This window comes from Ursus maritimus, unplaced genomic scaffold (assembly GCF_017311325.1).
Source record: "Ursus maritimus isolate PB19 unplaced genomic scaffold, ASM1731132v1 scaffold_11, whole genome shotgun sequence".
NCBI classification, from domain to species: Eukaryota; Metazoa; Chordata; class Mammalia; order Carnivora; family Ursidae; genus Ursus; species Ursus maritimus.
This window is the reverse complement of record NW_024423453.1, coordinates 20,472,886-20,496,990: the sequence shown is the minus strand read 5'-3', so window position 1 is coordinate 20,496,990 and position 24,105 is coordinate 20,472,886. Positions and strand designations below refer to the sequence as shown.

Sequence of the window (24,105 nt, the reverse complement as noted above, 5' to 3'; positions counted from 1 at the left end):
AGCCATCACAGGAAGATGATCTCCCCCACCCCCACCCCGGAAAACACATGTTCCTGCATTATACACCCCACCCAATTCTCTGTGGGGTAGCACTTTTCTCATTTTGCTTATAAAAGGCATAGTGACAAACAGGGAGATGCACAGGTTGTGGCATTAAGACAAATGAGAGAAAAATCTCAGGGCTGCCACTTCAATTACAAACCACATGCACAGCACTGGAGGCACAAAGACCTATTAGTTGGCAATGAGGGGGTGCTTGTGCACGATCTCTCAATACTCTATTTCACAGTTTGAACAAATTAGAATAATAATTCCTATCTTTCACGGTTATGTGAAACAAGATGGAATGAGGAAAAGAATCTGGTACAGAGTGGAATAAAGGGGATCTTCAAATCCATTCCAATTTATCAAGCCATGTTCTCCAGGATAGGAATGACTAACATTTAGGGACACCCTCTATGCCCACCACCCAGTAATAAAGATTGGGAAATTGGCTAGAGCATCCCCTGTATAGCATAACCTGGATCCAGAGCTCAGCTGTGACAACCTGTTTTTGGCTTCAGGGTAAAACTCCTCCTGGAAACTGTCTCTATCTGCATACTTAATTTGGCTCGTAGCATGCGAATGTGGCGGAGCGGTCTCTGCTCAGTTCCTTAGCTGGGCCTTCCTTTCCCTAGTCTGTCTATACCACGTTTAGCATACCACTGCATTATCTGTTTTATTTCTTCCACCTTTTGGGCTACTATAAAAGTTGAAAGACAAATGTTTTACCCTGCCATTACATCCTAAAGTAACTTATAATGGGTTTTCTCCAATTCTTGTAAACCCATATTTTCAAAACAACTCAATTTTTATAATCCAACCCACTGGCATAAGGCAGTACCCTAGCAGGGTTCATCAGAGTCTCTTTTTAGACAGAAAAATACAAATTAGCTAGTTAAACAGAGATATCATGTAGTATACGTCACAGCACCATTATCCCTCACGTTAAACATTCTGAACCATAGAGGAAACACAGCAGACAAATGAAAATGAAAACACAATGGTCCAAAATCTTGGGGATGCAGCAAAAGCTGTTCTAAAAGGGAAGTTTATAGCAATACAGGCCTACCTCGATAAATTAAAAAGAGTATCAAATAAACAATCTAACCTTACCCTAAAGGAGCTAGAAAAAGAACAAAGCCCAAAGGCAATAGAAGGAAAAAAATAATAAAGATGAGAACAGAAACAAATAAAATTAAAAAAAATTTTGAACCACACATTCATGGTAGATCATCTCTCTTTCTGTCCAAAATTAGACACCTTTAAAACACAATTGTTTTGACATTTTTCACTGCAGCCTCCTTTGGAGTTCCTGTTAGTGGTATACAAATATGTCCACAAATTGTTCAGTACTCTCCCCCTCAAGAGGTACAGCTTAATTTCCCTACCCCTGAGTGTGGGCTGGGCTTAGTTAACTCACTTGTAACAAACAGTATATGGTGGAAATGTGTGCATTATTTCTAAGACTAAGTCAGCTTTCCCTCTTTCTCTGTTTTGAAGAAATCTATTTTTCTACTACTTGCTTTGGGGGAAGTTGGCCGACATGTTGTGAAGACACTCAAGCAGCTCTATGGAGAGATCCATGTGGCAAGGAATTAAGGCCTCCTGACAATGGCCATGTGTGTAAGTCACCTTGGAAGCAGATGCTCTGGCTCCAGTTAAGCCTTCAGATAACTGTATTCCTGGCCAACATTTTGACTGCAATGTTAAGACAGATCCTGAGCCAGGATCACCCAGCGAAGTTGCTCATGAATTCCTGACACACAAAAACACCTATGAGATAATAAATGTCTACTGTTTGAAGTCCCTAAGTTTTGGCGTAATTTGTTATCCAAGAATAGACAACTAATACACTGCTATATAATGAAAGAAATTTGGTTAACAAAATTAGCAATAGAAAATAGTCATATTTGTGTTCAGATTGGCTGTATAATGCATTTTATAATACTTTTTTCTTCCTTGGGAAGCTTAAAGCAACACCAAAAGAAAAGTTGTCTAAACAGGTATTCTCTAAAGTTGTGTCATTCACATACTCTAGTATTTATTTGGATATTTGATTATTATTTGGTAGACAATGTATGATTCTATGGACCAAAAGGTTAAAATTAAAATGCGTTTATAGGTTAACAGAAGTTGCCCAATTTTTTTTAAAGCAGGGAAGAGTCTAAATGACAAGTTTTAAAAAATCATTGAACAGGGACATAAGACTAGTGTAACATTAGCTAAATCCCTCTCCTTGGGGCTGTTCTCCATATTCCTATCCCATTTCCCCACCGCTTTTAATGTCTAATGACATTAGGGAAGCAATGTAGTAGAAAGAATTCAGAAAGACTCTCCTTCAATTTGCAATTCTGCTTCTTGCCAATTATGTGACCTTTGGCAAGTTATTTAATCTTCTCTTAGTTTTACTTTCCTCATTTATAAAATGGCTCCAGAGATCATGAAGTACATCTGGAGCTGATTTTGAAGATTAAATGAGATTAATGAATGTAAAGTACCTAATGCAGTCCCTGGGTTCACAGTCTGCTCATTATAAATGTCAACCCCGCTCTTACCTCCAACCATAAAAATAAGATATATTTCAAAATACTTATGAAAAGTTGAGAAGGAGAAAATGATATTATAAGACATATCATTGGAGAAGTCACTTTAAAGTTAAATATTCATTACAGCTGACCCTTGAACAATGCAGGGGCCAGGGGTCCCAATACCCCAGGCAGTCTGAAATCCAAGTATAACTTTTTAACTCCCCAAAACTTAAATACTAATATAGCCTACTGTTGACTGAAAGCCTTACTGATAACATAAACAGTTGCTTGACATATATTTTGTATGTTATGTGTATTATATACTATATTCTTATGATACAGTAAGTTAGAGGAAAGAAAATGTTAAGAAAATCATAAGAAGAGAAATCGATACCATAAGTATGTATCATCTGTTTACAAGATGAATCCTCTATTTGTTAGTACCTATGTCAACACTGTCTTATACAATACAAAACACTATGGATGTTACACGTGTTACTAACACTAAACATTCAAAATGAAAAGATAATGTTAAAAAGAAATTCATATTTATTTACAGACAATTCATGCATTGATAATGAAGAAGCAGCAATATGATGGCTTTTGGTAGCCGAGTGTAACTGGCAGTATTGCTTCATGGTAGCCTAACTCATACACTAGAGAATGAATCATTGCAACATTTTTAGGGCATGCCATATTATATTGATAATACAGTACTGGAAACACAGCTACTTTTTTTAAAAAATCACTTACCTGTGATGGCAGACTGATATGCAGTTTTCCCTCATTATAAGAAGGAGAGGCATATTGCATGATAATATAATTTTTTGAAAGTAAAGTTATAAACAGAAAACTAACACATTATCAGTTTTATATTAAATATCAATCGCCTTATGTCTAGGTAAGGATAGACTATCTCCTTCCACAAGAGTCTTGCACATGGTGTTCTACACAATCAATACTTAAGATGATGTTGATGATGACGATGACACGGTTCTTGCTGTACAATTACCAGATTTTCACATGAAGACACACATACACACAAGACATAAGTTTATTAGTGATATGGCACGATGATTATTTACTATTCATTAAGTGGAAGTGGGTCATCATAAAGATCTTCATCCCCATCATCTTCGTGTTGACTAGGCTGAGGACGAGCAGGGGTTGGTCTTGCTGTTTCAGGGGTGGCAGAGGCAGAAGATGTGGAGGTGGAAAGAGAAGGAAGAGAGGCGGGCACACTTGGTGTAACTTTACAGAAATATATGGTAATTTCTCTGCTTTTTCGTTTCTCTAAAAACATTCTTATATGGTATCAAACCTTCTTCCACCGTTTGTTTTATTATCAGTGCCCATATCATAGAAGGGTCCACGTCGTAAAAGTCAAAAGCAGTCCTGAATAATCAGGACCCTTCTTCCAGATTATCTAGTATCAATTTGTTTTCTGGTACTGCTTCTTCCTTATCATTTAGCACCGGTTCATCTTCCGTTCATCCCTCTGGTGTGGTATCTATTTAGCTCTTGAATTTCTCCAAGATCTCTATCTTGAAACCCTTCACTTCCCCTGCCCTGCCACCTTTCCGCCATATCCATGATTTGGCATGATTTCCTTGATTGGCTCTTTCACGATTTCTTTGATCGGCTCTGTCATAAATCCTGTGAAGTCATGCACAACATCTGGACACCATTTTCTCCAGCAGGAATTTATTGTTTCAGGCTTGATGGCTTTCATGGCCTTTTCTATAACAACAATGGCATCTTTAGTGGTGTAATCCTTCCAGACTTTCATGAGGTTCTATCGGGGTTCTCTTCTATAGTGTTGATAATCTTTCCATAGAGTACCATGTATAATGAGCCTTAGAGGCTGAATTAGAGATGCTGTGTTTGGGGGCAAGTAGATTGCCATCTTTGGTGTTGAACTCATGGGGTTCTGGGTGGCCAGGTGCATTGTCCAGTATCAAAAGAATTTTCAAAGGGACAAAGCATCAATGGAACCAATCCAGAAAAAGGGTTTTCAATGTCCAAGCCTTCTTGTTGTACAATCAAAAGACTGACAGCTGGTATTTATCTTTTTCCTTCAAGGTTTGGGGTTTATGAGCTTTATAGATAAGGGCAGTCCTGATCAAAAACCCAAATGCGTTGGCACAAAACAGTAGAGTTAGCCTATTCCTTCCTGCCTTAAAACCTGGTGCTCACTTTTCTTCTTTACTAATGTCCTATGCAACATTTTCCCCCCCAGAATAGGGCACTTTTGTCTGTATTAAAAACCTTGAGGCAAATATTCTTTCTCCTCACTGATTTTCTTAACGGCATCTGGGAACTCATCTGCTGTCTCTTAGCTGAATCTGCTTCTCCTGTTATCTTGACATTTTTTAAGCTAAACCTCCTTGTAAAATTGTCAAGCCATCCTTTGCTGGCATTAAATTCTCCCGCTTTAGATCCTTCACCTTCTTTTTGCCTTAAGTTGTCATATAATGACTGCTTTTTCTCAAATCATATTAGAGTCTATGGGTATGCCTTTCTTACAGCAATCCTACACCTACCTAAAAGCTGGATTTCCAATACATGATAAAAGGATATTTCACGAAAAGTGCAGTGTTTTTGCACCTGCTGGCAGAACTGCAGTGACAACCTCATGAATTTCCTTTTCTTTTTTACAATGGCCTGTATGCTGGATTTATTTATCTTGAAATGGCGGGCAACCGCAGTTGCAGACTTCAATCTATAGTACATATCAAGCAATTCAATTTTTTCTTGTAATGTCATAACTTTTCTCTGCTTTTTGGGAACACTTCCAGCATTACCAGTGCCACTTCATATGGGTCTCCTGGTGTTATTCAAGGTTTACAGTGTTGCACTAAACACGATGAAAAATATGCAAGAACTGTAAGAAATCACTTTTTACTGCAATATACATTTTACTGGAAAGACAAACTGCTCACACAGAGATGATTAATGTCACAGGGAGTTTTAAGCAGATAATCATAACATTTGAGCTCACTGCAATGGCAATAGGAGGTGGCTATGAATTAGTACAATAGTACAGTATGCACTATAGTTAATTTTATGCAGTTATTTTAAAACTGCATCTTTACATTTGTTTACATCTTCTCAACTATGAATTGCTCCATCCAAGTGTTTGTACGAGTTTTAATAAATTTTAACTCTTAATAAGACTTGTGTATATTTTACGGTAGTAATGATAAACCAGACTAGTATCTACATATATTTTATACATTCATGATATACCAAACTTTTTCTCATTTTTTCAATATTTCTAGGCTACACAGTTCATCTGCAAGTTTTTCATATTGTCAAAAATCTCCAAAAAATTTTCCAACATATTTATTGAAAAAAACCCACATTTATGTGGATCAATGCAATTCGAATCCATGTTGTTCAAGGGTCAACTGTATTTTGTCAAAGGTGCTCAACATCAGGGCCAAACACCTTTCTGCTTGACTTTAATTCTCTAAAATTTCCAACAGTAAAAAAACTGTGAACACAATCCAAACCATGAGCTTGTTAAAAGTTTGAGCAGAGAAGGTCAGCTCTCAGACATCTCTGTATTGGCCACATTTCAGAAGGAAGTATATTGAAAATCTTGCCCTTAACTAATTGTTCCCAGCACATTTCTGTTTTAGTTTCTCTAATTAATTAATTATTTATCTTGAGAGAGAGAGAGAGTCAGGGGAAAGGCTCAGCGCAGAGCCCAATGCAGGGATCAATTCCAGGGCCCTGAGATCATGACCTGAGCGAAATCAAGAGTTGGACGCTTAACCAACTGAGCCACCCAGGTGCCCCTTTTCTGTATTATTTTTTTTTTAAGATTTTATTTATTTATTTGACAGACAGAGAGAGACACTGAGAAAGGGAACACAAGCAGGGGGAGTGGGAGAAGGAGAAGCAGAAGCAGGCTTCCCGCTGAGCAGGGAGCCCGACGCAGGGCTCGAACCCAGGACAATGGGATCATGACTGAGCCAAGGGCAGACGGTTAACAACTGAGCCACCCAGGCGCCCCCCCTTTTCTGTATTTTTAATACCAAATTAACACGGTAACTATTACACCAGTGCAACAGATCTTTAAACTGTAAAACTGTTTGAAGGAGCTTGCTTTTGACAAAAATGTCATAATTTTTAATGAAACAGACTTTGTTAGCAGTATTTTAGAAATGATTTTAAGGTAAAAAAAAGATCTCAACTTACTCTTCAGCAGGCAGGCCAATTAGTAACAACTTATCAGATTCTTTCCAATAAGCCACATGGATTTGTTTTCCATTTAAAAGAAGGGATGAGCTAAGAAAAAGTAGAGTGAAAATAAAGTTAGAATATCTTTAAATGTCATAAAATTATAAACAGTCACTCATAAAAGATTACACATGGTATGATTTAAGAACTGCATGCTTAATAAGCAAATTTCTTGGCATATAACTTATTGCCACACAGAAAGGGCAAGTAATTATATAACAACAAAAATATATTCTGAAATATTTTTTCAAAACCTACAAAAAGCTCTAGGTCAAACAAAAGTAGACCTATTACAGCAAAAAGTATTGAAATTCTTTCACTAACGTTAAATGACTACATGCTTATTTTTTTCAAAAGAAAGCTTCCATTAGTATGCTAATTTAACAATCTTTTTCTCACTGCCTATTTATGAACATGATTTATTAAGAGAAATTACAAAAAAGGAAGACATGGTCCCAGCTCACAAGATAATAATTCAATATAGGACATAGGTACATAAGCAAGTAACCAAAATCTAAGTCAGATTTAAACATGTTCTCAAGGAAACGTTTAGAATAATGTATATATTCATTGTGGTGATGGTTTCAGGGTCTATACATCTCTGTTGAAACTGATCAGATTGTATATTTTACATATATGCAGTTACTATACTTTAATCAACTTGGAAAACAAATTAAGTGTCATCTAAAAAGAGATATAACAATGAACTATGAAAACACAGAGAGCATAATGAGTCTATCCTGTAGTGTGGGTAAGTTGTGGGAAGAAAATAAAATGAATATATATATTCAGTGGTTTTTTCCTTTAAACCAGAATACAGATATCAGTCTTTAACTGTTGAGTCCTTAGGATTTAATGTACCTTCTATACTGTAATAGATAAGTGTGTGGGATTTTAAACATGAATTGCTAAACAGATTTTTTTCAAAAAGAGTATTACTTTTGCCTTAATAAAGTTTAAAAATACATATGCTTTTTGACAAATATTAGATTCTTTTTATAGTCATACATTAATATCACTATAGTTTTAAAACAGTGTATACAGGACACACGTACTGCTAAGGAATATCTAAAATAATAATACCTTTCATATTTATTGTTTCACAAAAAAGTTTTTCTACCTACATTTACTGTTTTCCACATGTTTAACCCATATCTTATCATTAATAACAAGATCTAAATATCAAGTAAAATAATATCTATTCTTTAAAAAGAAAAAGATCAAATCCATATGGAGAAACTTAAAACAAATTTTCTTTCCAATAAGATTAAAAGGGAGGCCTGCACCTTGAAAACATTATGCTAAGAAGCATCACAAATAACCACATATTATGATTTCATTCACATGAAATGCCCAGTACAGGTGTTTGGTTTTTTTTGGGGGGGGATGTGATGAAAATCTTCCAAAATTGACTCTGGTGATGGTTGCACATATGTGCAAATATACGCTCACTGAACTGCACACTTTAAATGGGCAAACTGTATGATAAACTATATATCAATAAAGCTCTTTAAAAAAAATAAAGGAGGGGGCGCCTGGGTGGCACAGTGGTTAAGCGTCTGCCTTCGGCTCAGGGCGTGATCCCGGCATTATGGGATCGAGCCCCACATCAGGCTCCTCCGCTATGAGCCTGCTTCTTCCTCTCCCACTCCCCCTGCTTGTGTTCCCTCTCTTGCTGGCTGTCTCTATCTCTGTTAAATAAATAAATAAAATCTTTTAAAAAAATAAATAAATAAATAAAGGAGGCCCACAACATGCTTTTTCCCCCACATCATTTAAATTATTTCCTTTAATGCTTAATATGTATTATTTGTTATTGTTATTATTGTTATTTTTATTATAATCAAATGCACACTATTTGCTAGACATGATATTTTTAAAACTTTCTAACATCCTCTTCGGGCATTACCATCACTGTTTTTTAAAAATTGTTGTTAAGTTTTTACTTAAATTTCAGTTATTTAACATACAGTATAATATTAGTGTCAGGTGTACAATAGAGTGATTCAATACTTCCATACAACCCAGTGCTCATCACAAGTGTACTCCTTGATCCCCCATCACCTATTTAGCTCATGCCCCTAACCACCTTCCCCCTGGTAACCAGCAGTTTGTTCTCTATAGTTAAGAATCTGTTTCTTCATGGACGGCACTGGAGGAGATAATGCTAAATGAAATAAGTCAAGCAGAGAAAGACAATTATCATATGATTTCTCTCATCTATGGAACATAAGAACTAGGAAGATTGGTAGGGGAAGAAAGGGATAAAGAAAGGGGGGGTAATCAGAAGGGGGAATGAAACATGAGAGACTATGGACTATGAGAAACAAACTGAGGGCCTCAGAGGGGAGGGGGTGGGGGAATGGGATAGACTGGTGATGGGTAGTAAGGAGGGCACATATTGCATGGTGCACTGGGTGTTATACGCAACTAATGAATCATCGAACTTTACGTCGGAAACCGGGGATGTACTGTATGGTGACTAACATAATATAATAAAAAAACATTAAAATTAAATAAAAAAAGAATCTGTTTCTTTGTTTGCCTCCCTCTATCTTCCCTTTGCTCGCTTGCTTTGTTTCTTAAATTTCACATGTGAGTGAAATCACCTAGTGTTTGGCTTTCTCTGATTTATTTTGCTTAGCATAGTACTCTCTAGCTCCATCCATGTCATTGCAAAGATAAAGACTTCACTAAAAAAAGAGACATACAGGCCATTATCCCTGATGAACATAGACGCAAACATTTTCAATAAACTACTAGCAAATCAAATCCAACAATACATTAAAAAAATCATTCACCACGATTAAGAGGGATTTATTCCTGGGTTGCAAGGGTGGTTCAATATTTGCAAATCAATCAACGTGATGCATCACATTAAGAAAAGAAAGGATAAGAGCCATATTTCAATAGAAGCAGAGAATGAATTTGACAAAGTTTAACATTCACTCATGACAAAAATCCTCAACAAAGTAGGTTTATTTTATTTATTTATTTTTAAAGACTTTATTTATTTGAAGGGGGGGGATCACATCACGAATAGGGGGTAAGGGTAGAGGGAGAAGCACACTCTGTGCTGAGCAGGGAGCTTGATGCAGGATTCGATCCCAGGATCTTGGGATCATGACCTGAGCCAAAGGCAGACGCTTACCTGACTGAGCCACCCAGGCACCCAACAAAGTAGGTTTAGAGGGAACATACCTCAACATAATAAAGTCCATATATGAAAAACTCACAGCTAATATCATCATCAAAGGGGAAAAACTGAGAGCTTTTCCTGTATGGTCAGGAACAAGACAGGGATGTCCACTCTCATCACTGTTATTTAACACAGTACTGGAAGTCTTAGCCTCAGCAATCAGACAACGAAAAGAAATAAAAGGCATCCAAATTGACAAGCAAGAAGAAAACTTCCACTATTTGCAGATAACATCATACTCTGCACAGAAAATCCAAAAAACTCTACCAAAAAACTGCTACAACTGATATACAAATTCAGTAAAGTCAGAGGATACAAAATCACCTTACAAAAATCTGTTGCATTTCTCTACACCAATAATGAAGCAGAAGGAGAAATAAAGGAATCAATCCCGTTTACAACTGAACAAAAACCCATAAGATACCTAGGAATAAACCTAAACAAAAAGGTAAAAGACCTGTACTCTGAAAACTATAAAACATTGATGAAAGAAACTGAAGGGAACACAAAGAAATGGGAAGACATTCCATACTCATGGATGGAAAGAACAAATATTGTTAAAATGTCTATACTACCCAATGCAATGTACACATTTAATACAATCCCTATCAAAATACCACCAGCATTTTTCAAGAGCAATCAATCTTAAAATTTGTATGGAACCACAAAAGACCCTGCAATCTCGAAAAAGAAAGGCAAAGCTGGTGACATCACAATTCTGGACTTCAAGTTATATTACAAAGCTTTAGTGATCAAGGCAGTTTGATACTGCACAAAACAGACACATAGATCAGTGGAACAGAACAGAAAACACAGAAATGAACCCATAGCTATATGGTCAATTAATCTTCAACAAAGAGGAAAGAATATCCAAAAGGTAAAAGACAGTCTCTTCAACAAATGGTGTTGGGAAAACTGGTCAGCTACATGCAAAAGAATGAAACTGGACAACTTTCTTACACCATACACAAAAATAAACTCAAACTGGATTAAAGACCTAAATGTGAGACATGAAATCATTAAAATCCTAGAGGAGAACACAGGCAGTAACTTCTTTGACATTGCCCATAGCAACTTCCTTTCAGATATGTCTCCTGAGGCAAGGGAAACAAAACCAAAAATAAACTATTGGGACATCATCAAAATAAAAAGCTGCACAGCAAAGGAAACCATCAACAAAACTAAAAGGCAACATATGGAATGGGAGAAGATATTTGTAAATGACATATCGGATAAAGGGTTAGTCTCCAAAATCTATTAGGAACTCAAAATATTCAATGTTTAAAAACTGAATAATACAATTAAAAAATGAGCAGAAGACATGAATAGACATTTTCCCAAAGATGGCCAATAGCCACATAAAAAGATGCTTAACATCAATCACCAACAGGGAAATGCAAATCAAAACTACAAGGAGGTATCACCTCACACCTGTCAGAATGGCTAAAATCAACAATACAAGAACAATAGACACTGGTGGAGAAAGAGGAACCCTCTTACACTGTTGGTGGGAATGCAAACTGGTGCTGCCACTTTGGAAAACAGTATGGAGGTTCCTCAAAAAGTTGAAAATAGAGCTACCCTACGACCCAGGAATTGAACTACTAGGTATTTACCTGTAGAATACAAAAACACTAATTCAAAGGGGTACATACACCTTGATGTTTATAAGCTGCATTATCTATAATAGGTAAATTCTGGAAAGAGCCCAAATGTCCATTGTCTGATGAATGGATAGAAAAGATGTGGGGTGTGTGTGTGTGTGTGTGTGCATGCGTGTGTGTGTGTATGTATATATGTATGTACGTATGTATAAATAAGTAAATAATTACATAAATAGAATATTACTCAGCCATAAAATCTTGCCATTTGCAATGATGTAGATAGAGCTAGAGAGCATTATGCTAAGTGAAGTAAGTCAGAGAAAGACAAATACCATATGATTTCATTCAACACGTTTTTTTGAATGCAATTTTATACACAAAATGTAGCCTTAGTTACTAATGTTTTGAAAATGAGCTCCACAGTTAAATATAACTTCCGTTTAGAAAAACAAGGAAATTCTTCTTCCTATTGTCTTGCATATCTTATCTTTTAAAATCATAGAAGTGTCATTTTTACCAGAAAATGGGAAAAGTTAAAGCCTTAGAAAATCCAACTTTGTATTTTATATATTATGGGGCTCTTAAAATTTGAGATAAATGCTTTTTATAAAGTCTAAAATTGTTGAATTAAGGAAGAAAAATGGTTTGTAATCCCAAGATTTATTTTATTACAAAAAAAACCTCAAAAGTTTTGCGTATTCTTCTCCCATAAGTTAACTGTGGCATTTCGAAGTCAGGATTTAATAAATCAATGTGGAATGGGGTATGCGGCTCTATAACTGACTATATGGTGTATTTTGTTTTTAAAAAAATTATTTCACATAAGGCTTGCTTATCCATCATTGAATGAACTTGCACAGATGATACTGCATTCTGACTCCTTAAAGTGTATGTGTTTTCTATATTTTTCTGTCATAGTTGGAGAACACGAAAAATTCAGTGTTCATTCTTACCAACCACAGAAGTATTGCCTAGCAAGTTAATAATCAAAACAAAAACATGAAAAAGCCCAGACTCAACATAATGCCATGCTTAAGAGATACCACCTTCATGAATAAATAAAATTCTAAAAAGGTCATTAGTCCAACTCTGTTATTTTAAGTGCCAAAACACCCAGATCTACAGCTGTATTGAGAACCTACACCTGTACAGAGTGACTAGAAATAACTTGGGTGAGAAACAAAATACCTGCAGATATCATATCTGCTGTATTGATACGTACATTACAGAGACAAACACTTATTTAATAGATACTTGTATTAGTATTTTGTCAGAACCGAGGTACAGAACTTGAAAGAAATAGAATTAAAGCTAAATAAAAATCAATTCTTACCTAGTGACTTGTGTCCCAGTCACATTTTCCAACATGTCACAGAGTGTGAGAAATATCCCTCTCACACTTTTAAGTTTCTGAGATGCAGCAGATACTGGACAATGATACAGAATTTCCTGCTGTTAAATGAAAAGAAACAGAAATGATCAACCTCCCATATTTTCCAATCATTATTTGGTCATGGAAAGTTCAGAATTTACTTGTTAAGAAAAGAACAAAAAATGAGTCCTTTCAGCTGCAGAGGAAGTTTTACTCAAACACAAGGAGGGAAGTATGTCTGGAATTTTAATACATTACCTAGTATTTAAAGCACTGTACTTGAGAGTGAGTTACAGACTCTCAAAACTGGTCATAATACCAAAATACATAGAGTAGGACACTGAGTAGTTAGAGTAATTACGATTAATTTCACTGCTTTAAACTTTAATCCCTTTACAACAAATTCTAATAATGATATTTTATTATTTTTCATTATACAAATTTTCTTATCTCCTATAGTAGTATTTCTACACAGATACCACATGTAACTTGGAAGGGTCTTTAAATTTAATTACTTTCATTACTGACATTTAAAAGATAACCCCCATCATCTTTGGCAAAATCATCATTAAATCTTTATTTAAACCCAAGACAATAACTGCAATTAAATTTACAAAGTAAAAATACAAAATTATAGTAGCGCAGATAGAAAGAAAGCAGTATTATGATGTTATAAAATCTTATCTGTCTTAAATTTAAAAGGGTTTGCCCACCACAAATTAATCTGAATTCAAACTTTAAAACAAAGCACATTTTAAATCATGGGGAAAAAACCTAGATCTATAAGATAATTCACAAAATGCTTAATATTTTTTTTGTTTTCAAGAAGAGCATGTTCCCAGGAAACAGTTTTACAAAATAAATAAATTTCAAAACAGGATGTGCATTGTGCTAGAACTTTTACACAAAGGGATGAACCATTCCGTATCTCACTTTTTTATTGTGACTTAAAATAATATGCTATTTTTCTCACAAGGCAAATTAAAAATTTCTAGATAGAAACCCATAGAGAATTCAGAGGAGCTCCCAGTTATGCTATTTAATATTTAACATCCCTAAATATTAATATAGCTACTACTGAAAGCCCAAATTCCTAAAATATATCTTTTCTTTGGTTCTCTCTCTCTCCCCATCTTGTTTTGGTCTCTCTTCACAAGAAATAATTATGTGACTTAGTGTCCATGTCTCGGCAACTTCTACATTAGGTCATATATAAATAATGATAAACTGGACACATCTTTTTTTATACTTATTAAGCACATTCAGTATATGCAAATTGCTATAGAATATGTTAGCCAAATACACTCTGCCTAACACTCAAATTTTCTTGCAGTATTTCTAGTGTAAAAACACTTACAAAAATTTTATCCTTAGAAATTAAGTCAAACATCAGTTAAGCTCTGTTGTGCTTACTTAATAAATTTAAACCTTGACTAGTAAATACACATTGCATTTAGCTGAATACCCAACAACACTTGAAACAAATAACCATACAGTCTTTGATTAGGTGTTCGAAATTTCCAAATCTTATAACTTGAAGAAGACAAGTTTTTATTAAATATGTAACTTTCATGAAAACAAAGTAACCCTATGACATTTTATTGTAAAATAAGTCACACCAGTAAAACAGGTCATTTGAGAAGGTCTCTTTTTTCCAAATTTTGAAGCAAGCAGCCCAGAAAGCCTCACTATTAAGGACCTGGCAAACTCTCCAGTTCCTAACCAGTTTAATTAGCTGTATTTTAGGCACTTGTTCGTAGCATGCATTTGCAGCAGCTTCCACTCTGTTCGGTAAGAATAAAAAGCTTCTCCTAATTATAATGCTGATATAGGGCCGTCAATAGACAGAAACCTGTTCACTTGAGAAACATCTACACACTTTCCCATGGAAAGAAAGGCAATGATGACAAAAGGCCTCAGCCGGGATTCTACTCCAAGATGACCTAGAAAGTTTCAGGGTGCTACCATCCCAGAATTTTGTTGTGTGTTTTATATAATAAACAGTTAATTTTCTCATTTGCTTTAAGGTATAAAAGACTAGTAATACATACAAGAAGTCAGAATAATTAACTTTATGTCTCATGTTTTCAGAACAGAGAAGATTATAAAAAATACATATAAGTAAATCCCTTCTTTCCCATTTCAATTATTGACTAAATCTTGATCTATGAAGATGCAACACAAGGAAAATGCACCCCTTGGATAAAATGGCTTTGGCAAGCAGAATATAGCCTGCAAGGATTTCAACAGCAAAGAAATGTAAATTAGGTAACAACCTTTTAGATGGCACTTCTGCTTGAAGCACTGTGGTAAACTAGATGCTGTGAGAGACCCTTCTGCTGTAAAACAAGTAGAGCTACGGCTAGAACATAACTTGTTGAACTGCTGGATACATAAGGAGTAGAGAGGTTTCTAAGGACATCTTCTCCATACCCTTTCAATCCTCTCCCCCAGAACTGCAAAGCAAGCCAGGGCCTCAGCTGGCAGTGATGAGTGGTGGGCAGAAAGACAGAGGTAGGGCTGTCTCGAGGGCTGATGCCCACAAGACTGTCAATCGGGACACTGAGTGCTGGGCTAATGGCTAGCTAGGTAAGCTGAACCCAGGACCACTGCGTTAAACCCGGACTCCTGAGAAAGCCTGGTGTACCTGAGGTCAGTGGCAGAAGCAGAAGCAAATTCTCTCTGGAGGAAGGCATTCCCACTTTCACACCACAGGACTCCCAGAGATAAAATCAAGCAGTAAGTCTAGTCAGTGACCACCAAGGACACAAGCAGGCAAACCACCACATGTCAGAGCTCCCTTAGGACTTAGAGATGGTAGAATGGGCAGATACAAAATAGAGAACACAGAATATGTATGAAATACTTAGAGAAATAAAGTATAGAATCACTAAGACAAGCAAGAGACTACCAGGAATATCATGGCAGATTTGAAATGTAGATTAAAGATTTTTCAGGAACTCCTGAAAATAAAAATATGATTGTTTAAATAGAAAACACAAGACAGAGGTTAGGAACAGTTTGGACATAGCAGAAGCAAGAAATTAAACAAAGAAGGGGCGCCTGGGTGGCGCAGTCGTTAGGCGTCTGCCTTCAGCTCAGGGCGTGATCCCAGCGTTCTGGAATCGAGCCCCACATCAGGCTCCTCTGCTATGAGCCTGCTTCTTCCTCTCCCACTCCCCCTGCTTGTGTTCCCTCTCTCTCTGGCTGTCTCTATCTCTGTCGAATAAATAAATAAAATCTTTAAAAAAAAAAAAGAAATTAAACAAAGAAAATAAAAGATTCCTTACAAAGGAATGACTGACAGTAGACTTAACAGCAATTACCGAAGTCAGAAGACAAAGGAATACTATCTTCAAACAGATTAGAGAAAATAACTTTCTACCCGAATGACATAGGCAATACCACATGTTGACTTCATCTTCTTCCTCGCCACACAGGAAAACTGCATTTTCTTACCTCCTTGCATTGGGAGAGACCATATAACTAACTAGTTCTAGGCACTGGAACATGGGCAGTTAGGAGTCTGAACTGTCTCGTGGGATATTAGATGCCTTCTCTCATCTCTCATTGATGAACTAGATGCAAATGACCCAGCAGAGGACTCTGAAGCCTTTGGAAATCATGGAACCATTAGATGAAGGGCTCCAACCACTGAGCCACGTGAGCAGGAACATTTATATTGAAATGAGAAGTAAACTTCTATTATGTTAAGCCACTGAGACATCAGGGTTGTTACAGTGATTGGCCTATTCTGACTAATACAATGTAGAATTATAAAGCACCTTTCGAGAAAAGGTGAAAAAAACACCATCAGATAAATAACAACAAAAAGAATTTACCATCAAGAGACTTTCACTATAAAGAAATGCCTAAAATATATGTCTTAAGACAACTGTTTTGAAAAAAAGAGTTAAAGCAGTGTTATAGAATCTGCAAAGATATATACCATGATAAAATTTTAAGAGCAATCACTAAAAAAACAGAGTATACAGAAACCAATGATAGGTAAGAAAAATATTATGGAAAAAGTAGTTCAAATAGAAATCTTTAAAGAAGATGGCAGAAACAAATTCAAATATTTCAGTAATCTATACAAATGGACTCATTAGGCTTGTCAGAAGACTGCTGTGTGTAAGAGACATACCAAAACCATAAAGACACAGAATGACTGAAAAAATTGCTTATTATTCATTTGAAAGACTATAAAAGGGCCTTATTCTTTTCCTTTGCGCTTTCAAGAAGGCACTCACCTCTTCCTTGGATGTTTCCGAGTCGAGCTGCAGTGTGAGATACATAACGATGTGAGGAGTGTCTAGGATATTTTGCTGGATACCTTCAACCTCTTCTCCCCACAGGAGTTTGACTAAATCATTTGTGTTCGACTGTGCCTTTTTCTGTGTTGGTTGAGTTGTTTCCTTTTTCACAGCATATGCATTTTCAAATGTCAGTTTTACCTTTAACAAAACAATGTGTTGATTTTTCAACAAGGAAAGGTCGGCGGCAGTTTTCACAAAGAAGGGCCTGTACATGCACAGACATTTAGGTACACAGAGTATATCTAAAAATCATCCTAGAATATGAGCTCTTTGATGTCGAGGACTGTGTATTCTATTTACATTTGTATCTCCAGTTCCTAGCCTAGTTTTTGGAACATATTATTATAAATATTTATTGAGTAAGAATTTAGAATTCTCTGTACAAAAATTCATTTATTTAAACTTATTCACTGTATTCTAAGTTACTGATAACAAAGAAATACCATGGAAAAACAAAAATTCATATAATCTTATAATTTCAAAAAGAGCAACACCATAGTATGAATGCCGATAGCTCATCTGGGGAAGGGAAAAGGAGGAGACACAGGATTAAGAGGAACTGCATACAGGTTAGCTCTCCTTTCAAGTGTGGTGATATTCAAATATTTTTCTCTGAGACATTCTTTGTGGTCCTTTAAAATAAAGACCAAGGAGAGAAAAAAACTATTAACATGGTAGATCTGGGACCATGAGCCTGAGAAGATTATCTATCAGTTTTATCAAGATAGTTTTATTCTCACGGCCTGATGTCAGACAAGATTGGTAAGAATCCAGAATGTGGCCATTTTCCAGTCGTTGAAAGGTAGCCTCCATGTCTCAATTACTTTTACTTGAAAAAGGAGGTATGTGTCTAGATGCCACCTGGCCAAAGAGAACTTGTTCTTTTTTTTTTTTTTTTAAAGATTTTATTTATTTATTCGACAGAGATAGAGACAGCCAGCGAGAGAGGGAACACAAGCAGGGGGAGTGGGAGAGGAAGAAGCAGGCTCATAGCGGAGGAGCCTGACGTGGGGCTCGATCCCATAACGCCGGATCACGCCCTGAGCCAAAGGCAGACGCTTAACCGCTGTGCCACCCAGGCGCCCCAACTTGCTCATTTTAAAGAAGCTCCACTGTGTATCTTGACCAAAAGAAGTTTTCACTAGCTATAGCTAATTTGGTACAGTAAGAACATCATCATAAGCTGTATAACTACAAAGTATTCCTAATGTTTAAAATCTTATCAGAAGACAGATGAATAAAACTGGATATTCTAACTGTAATAATCCATAAAGTTTCAAATTTAAACATTAAAATGTAATGACTCTTCTAAAAATTAGATTAAGTTTTAAGTCAGAAAATAAATTCATGTTTGATCAAAAGTCTGCTCAATGTATGTATATTAAATCATCACACTGTACACTTTAAAAAAGTCATGTACAACCTAAATATATACAATTTTTATTTGTCAATCATACCTCAATAAAGCTGGGGGTGGGAAATGTCTAGCCAATATTTAAAAGCAGATAAAATTATACACATTAAGTTGCATTTGGGAGGAAAATCTTTTTTAAAGGTTATTATGAAGATAGGGGCACCTGGGTGGCTCAGTTGGTCAAGCATCTGATTCTTGATTTCGGCTCAGGCTCAAATAAATGAATAAATAAATCTTTTTAAAAAAGTTATCAAGATAGTAATAAATAACCCCTAATTTTTAATAATTATAAGAGAGAGTTTTTTTTTAAGATTTTATTTATTGGACAGAGAAAGAGAGCATACATGCAGGGGGAGAGGCAGGCAGAGGGAGAAGCAGGGAGCCTGATGCAGGACTTGATCCCAGGGACCCTGGTATATGTGCTGCCGAAGCGAGCACGATCCCAGGGACCCTGGGATCATGATCTGAGCCAAAGGCAGCCGCTTAACCGACTGAACCACCCAGGTGCCCAAGAAGTACCATTTTTAAGGACAACTTTAAATGTGATAAATACTAACACATAGAGTCACTCTTTTTAAAAATGAACTTTATATATTTATATTTTTTCATGAAAAAATATTAAACATATTATTTTTTAAAAATTCATTCATGGGGGCGCCTGGGTGGCTCAGTCGTTAAGCGTCTGCCTTTGGCTCAGGGCGTGATCCCAGAGTCCTGGGATCGAGCCCCACATCAGGCTCCTTCGCTGGGAGCCTGCTTCTTCCTCTCCCACTCCCCCTGCCTCTGTTCCTTTCTCTCGCTGGCTGTCTCTATCTCTGTCAAATGAATAAATAAAAATCTTAAAAAAAAAAAAAAATTCATTCATGATTCTACCAGCCCATCCAACTGCTGTTAGTATTATACTATAAAATAAATTTGTCCTGATGAATAAAACCTCCTAAAAGACAAATATCTAAATATTCTCTTTTGTTCACAAGGGGTGACTATTTATGGTTGTATTCAATTTTGCTTATCTGTAACTATCTGTGGCATCTTAAGGGCACTAAATCATCTCTGTCGACCTAAAGTGCATTAAGTTAAATAAACATCTTTTCTAAAATAAGTCTCAGATTTATTTTATTAACAAGTAGAAAAGAGACATGAGGGCTAAATTCATTAATATGTATATATTTGGAGTAAAGATAAACCAGGTCTAGATCAGCAGTAATCCGTATAGAAAGGAGGGGAGAAATTCTTCATAAAATTTTCCTGAGGCCTGATGATCATGTTTCCTTACAAAACATGTAATATTCAAATGGAAAAGTCAACCTTTACCGAATTTTTTATGTTTGCTATAAACCTATTGAAAAATGGGCCCTTAATATTACATCAAAAAAGACTGAGTAGAAAATTAGTGTATTTACGGGGGGAAATAATAAGCAAACTAAACAAAAATATAAAAAAGTAGAAATCCTATATGAGAACAATCAAGCATGATCTGATGAAACTTAAAATATAAGATTAAGGTGAGAGACAGCTGAAAAGACACTGTTTTAGAAATGATCTTAGAAGGATGTGAAAAAGAATATTTTGGTGTGAGGTTTTGACCCAATCGAACAACAGGTAAGCATTAGATGGCCTGAAAGACTACGTTCTGAGAGTTGCATCTGTTTTAGTGGGCAATGTTCAAAATATGTATACATAAATAGAAATACAAACACATAAGCAAAAGCATATAAAATCCTTGTACAAGGGTCTCATGAAGTGAATGGCTTGGTGGTTGAGGGCCCTTTTATCTAAGGATGAGAATTTAAAAGTGTCTAAAAGAAAACACATGGGTGGCACTCCTTGGTGGTGTTCCTTGAAAACATGAGAAATCTAAGAATTTGGGGAAATCTTGAACTCAGAGCTTATGACAGGTTAGATGGGAGCTCTGAGACTGTCCCCAGCATTGGGCTTTGGCGAGGAGCTATACATACGAGTGGAGGGGAGGGGGAGAAACATGACTGCAGGGAGCGTGAGATGAGTGATCCTAGGGAAGCAGACGTCACAGAGCCAGGCTGGGTCTGTTGCAGCGTCAGTTGAGAGCTGTGCATACCAGTGATGAACAAGGAGAAAGGTGGTCTTTGGAGAAAGAAATGTGTCTCAGAACAGGGAGGGCACTTTTTCAGCTGAGATTCCTGTGGGTAGAGAGGTCAAAAGACCAGCTGTGACTCACCAAAAATGACAAAAGGAAATGAGGTGGTAAACTCAAAATAAAAACTCACTAATTTTACTTTAGGCAGCAACAACAACCTAAAATTTAAGACTAGTTTGTTATGCTTAGTGAAAAATGACATACTTGAAAACTAACTAATGTTACACTTGGCAAACAACTGCACTTCTTTTCTGTGGTGTAAGGACATTTTCCCCTCACCATGTCAAAAACTCAAATACACACACCACAGAACCATCCATTAAAATTCTTTTAAGGACTATTTTAGCCACCATTCTTCTGATTTAAGTAAAGTTAGCTCCATTACGCAAAGATAACTACACTTTAGTAAGACATTTTGAAAAGCTTACATGTTAAGTAGCTATAAATTTCAGGATATCTGGTTGCCTTGATAAAATGATAACGGATGAGACAAATAACTAAATTAAGACTTATGTGCTATTTTTAAAAAGGGGTTGATATACATAAATATTAAGGATATACTTCATAGAAAAATTTTATTAAGAAACATCTAAGGGGCAGTGCCTGGGTGGTTCAGTCAGTTGAGCATCTGACTCTTTGATTTTAGCTCAGGTCATGATCTCAGGGTCATGGGGTGGAGGCCCATATCGGGCTCCATGCCTAGCACAGAGTCTGCTTGGGGTCTCTCTCTCCCTCTCCCTCTGCCCCTCCCCCAGCTTGTGCTCTCTAAATAAATAAATAAACAAACAAATAAACAAATAAATACATAAAATCTGAAAAAAAACCCATCTAATACAAAATAGCTTACATGAAACTTCTTATAGAAGGGGTTTCTGTTCCCCCATGGACATTAACCTGTGACATGTTTCATCTTTTCTCATTGTCTGTCTCTCTCAAAATATTTGTGTGTGTGTGTGTGTGTGTGTGTGTGTGTATGTATGTGTGTGTGTGTGTATGTGCAATTTGCCCATCCTTTCTTCCCTTCCTTCCAGTTCAGGAGATGATGTGCCTTTCCTCAGGTCCAAAGACACACTCTCCATAACTCATCACTTCCGAAATCTTGTTTAATTACCCTCTACTTCTGTCTTCAACCCTTCCACTTAACAAGCAACATCTCTTCAGCCTCTGTCAAACAAACAAGCAAATTCTTTCTTTCCGTCTCTTCGCAGATAAGAACCAGAGAATCTGAAGCAGTTCCGAGAGCTGACCAGTCTCTCACTGCTGCCTCACGGCCCTCGTGGGGCTCTCTCACAACACCTGTACTGCTATCTGCCTGTCTGATCCTTTCTCCGTTGCCTGGCAGATGCTTTGAATATTCCTCAGTCAAAATTCTGAAGAAAATGAGCCTATCTGACTCAGCAAATTCTCTCTCCTTAATCCTCTTCTCTTTTAGGCAATCTCACTGAGTTACTCAGGATGAAGCCTGGAAGGCACCTTGGCCTTCTCTTTATCCTGCAGGAAGTACGGTCCTCTTTGCTTCACATTACCTTAAATCTAATCTATTCCTTCCTCCATATCCACAGGCCTTTATCAGCTCTCTTCTGGACTGCTGTGAAGCCAATCACCTGGTTTCCCTACCTCCAGTCCCATTCCGAGTGAAATATTCCTAAAATGCAAATCTAATCAAGTCGGTCCTCCACTTTAAAATACCCAAACAGATGGTACTTCTGGGTTCTGAAAATAGAGAAGATTTACAATTTTTTAAAATTTTGCCAGTCTATTTCCTAATTTTTCCATGGCATATATATGACTTTTGTGTAACAAGGAAATAATAAAAGTTAAAACATTCCACCCAACCATCATCACCTTTAAAAAGACTTTTCCCCTCTCTTAGACCTAAGAAATACTTGAGAGGTAAGAGTCCAGGACTACTGTTCTACAGGCTAATCTCCTATAAAAGGAGTTGGCTTCCTCCAAAACTCCAGGAAAATGAGCTATGGTCCAGTACTTCATGCAATCAAACCTGGTCAATTGCAAAATTTGGACCCAAGCTCCCCGATCAAGCCAGAAAAGGGTGGCATTTACTATAATATATATGATTATGTGCTTATTGAATAAATGAGTGCATAGAGCTCCAGCAGTAAAGGTCACAAAGTCAGTAATTAGATGGATACTTGCACCTTTGTTCTTGTCATTTTATTTTTTTATTTTTTATTTTTTTTAAAGATTTTATTTATTTATGTGACAGACAGACAGCCAGCGAGAGAGGGAACACAGCAGGGAGAGTGGGAGAGGAAGAAGCAGGCCCACAGCGGAAGAGCCCGACGTGGGACTCGATCCCGGATCGCCAGGATCACGCCCTGAGCCGAAGGCAGACGCTTTTTTTTAACGACTGCGCCACCCAGGCGCCCCTGTTCTTGTCATTTTAAATACCGAAAACCTCTTTTTCTCAAACCCACAACTTATTTTTAAAAATTTCAAACCTACAAAAAAGTTGCAATAACATAATAATCACCCATGCATTATTCCTCACCCAGTTTCACCAATTGTTAACATTTTGTCACATTTGCTTTCTCCTTCTCTTCTCTGTCTCATTCCCCTTGGCTTCCATCCTCACCCCCACTTTATGTATTCAAAAAAACATTTGGCTGAATCACTTCAGAATTATCTGCTGACATCTTAATGCTTCATTGCTAAAACCCTGAGCACGTATCTCCTAAGGATAGGGGCTTTCTCCTACACAACCAAATATAATTATCACACTTAGGAATTTGAATATTAAATAGAATACTGTTCTCCAAGTCTTTTTCCAAATTTCCCCAATTGTCCCAATACAGCTGTTCCCCCACTGCAATCCAGGATCAATTAAGGATTAGCCACTACATTTAGTTATATGTCACTTCATTCTTCCTCAGTCTAGAACAATTCTCCAGCCTTTTTTTTTTCTTTCACGACAGAACATTTTTGGAGACTCTAAGACAACTATTTTTGCAGAATGTTAAAACCTGGCTTTAAAAGAAATGATCTGGGCTTTTTGTACCTCACCTAGCATATAGGCTTCAACTCTGGATTTCATTCTGAATCTATTTATAACAACTTATTTAAAAATCAAGCACAGAACTGCAGAATTGGAACTGGGCTCAGATATATTTGCTCAAATCTCCTCTGATTATAGATGAGAAAACTGAAACCCAGAACAGTCTGGCAATTTGCTCAGAGCAAGGTTTAAAATGGGAGCTCTGACCTCATTCCACCACATTACCACATCGTAGACAGCTTCCAGG

The 24,105-nt window shown here is 36.6% G+C and overlaps 1 protein-coding gene across 1 annotated transcript in view; it reads right to left on the bottom strand.

The window, feature by feature from the left end:
* Positions 1-24,105, bottom strand: part of INTU (inturned planar cell polarity protein) — a 72,592-nt gene that overhangs the window by 24,680 nt on the left and 23,807 nt on the right. The window contains exons 4-6 of the mRNA XM_008684397.2: positions 17,247-17,450; positions 12,955-13,073; positions 6,777-6,866 (exon numbers count right to left, since the gene is read on the bottom strand). Coding sequence (XP_008682619.1) covers positions 6,777-6,866; positions 12,955-13,073; positions 17,247-17,450 — 413 coding nt within the window. The remainder of the gene's footprint in view (positions 1-6,776; positions 6,867-12,954; positions 13,074-17,246; positions 17,451-24,105) is intronic.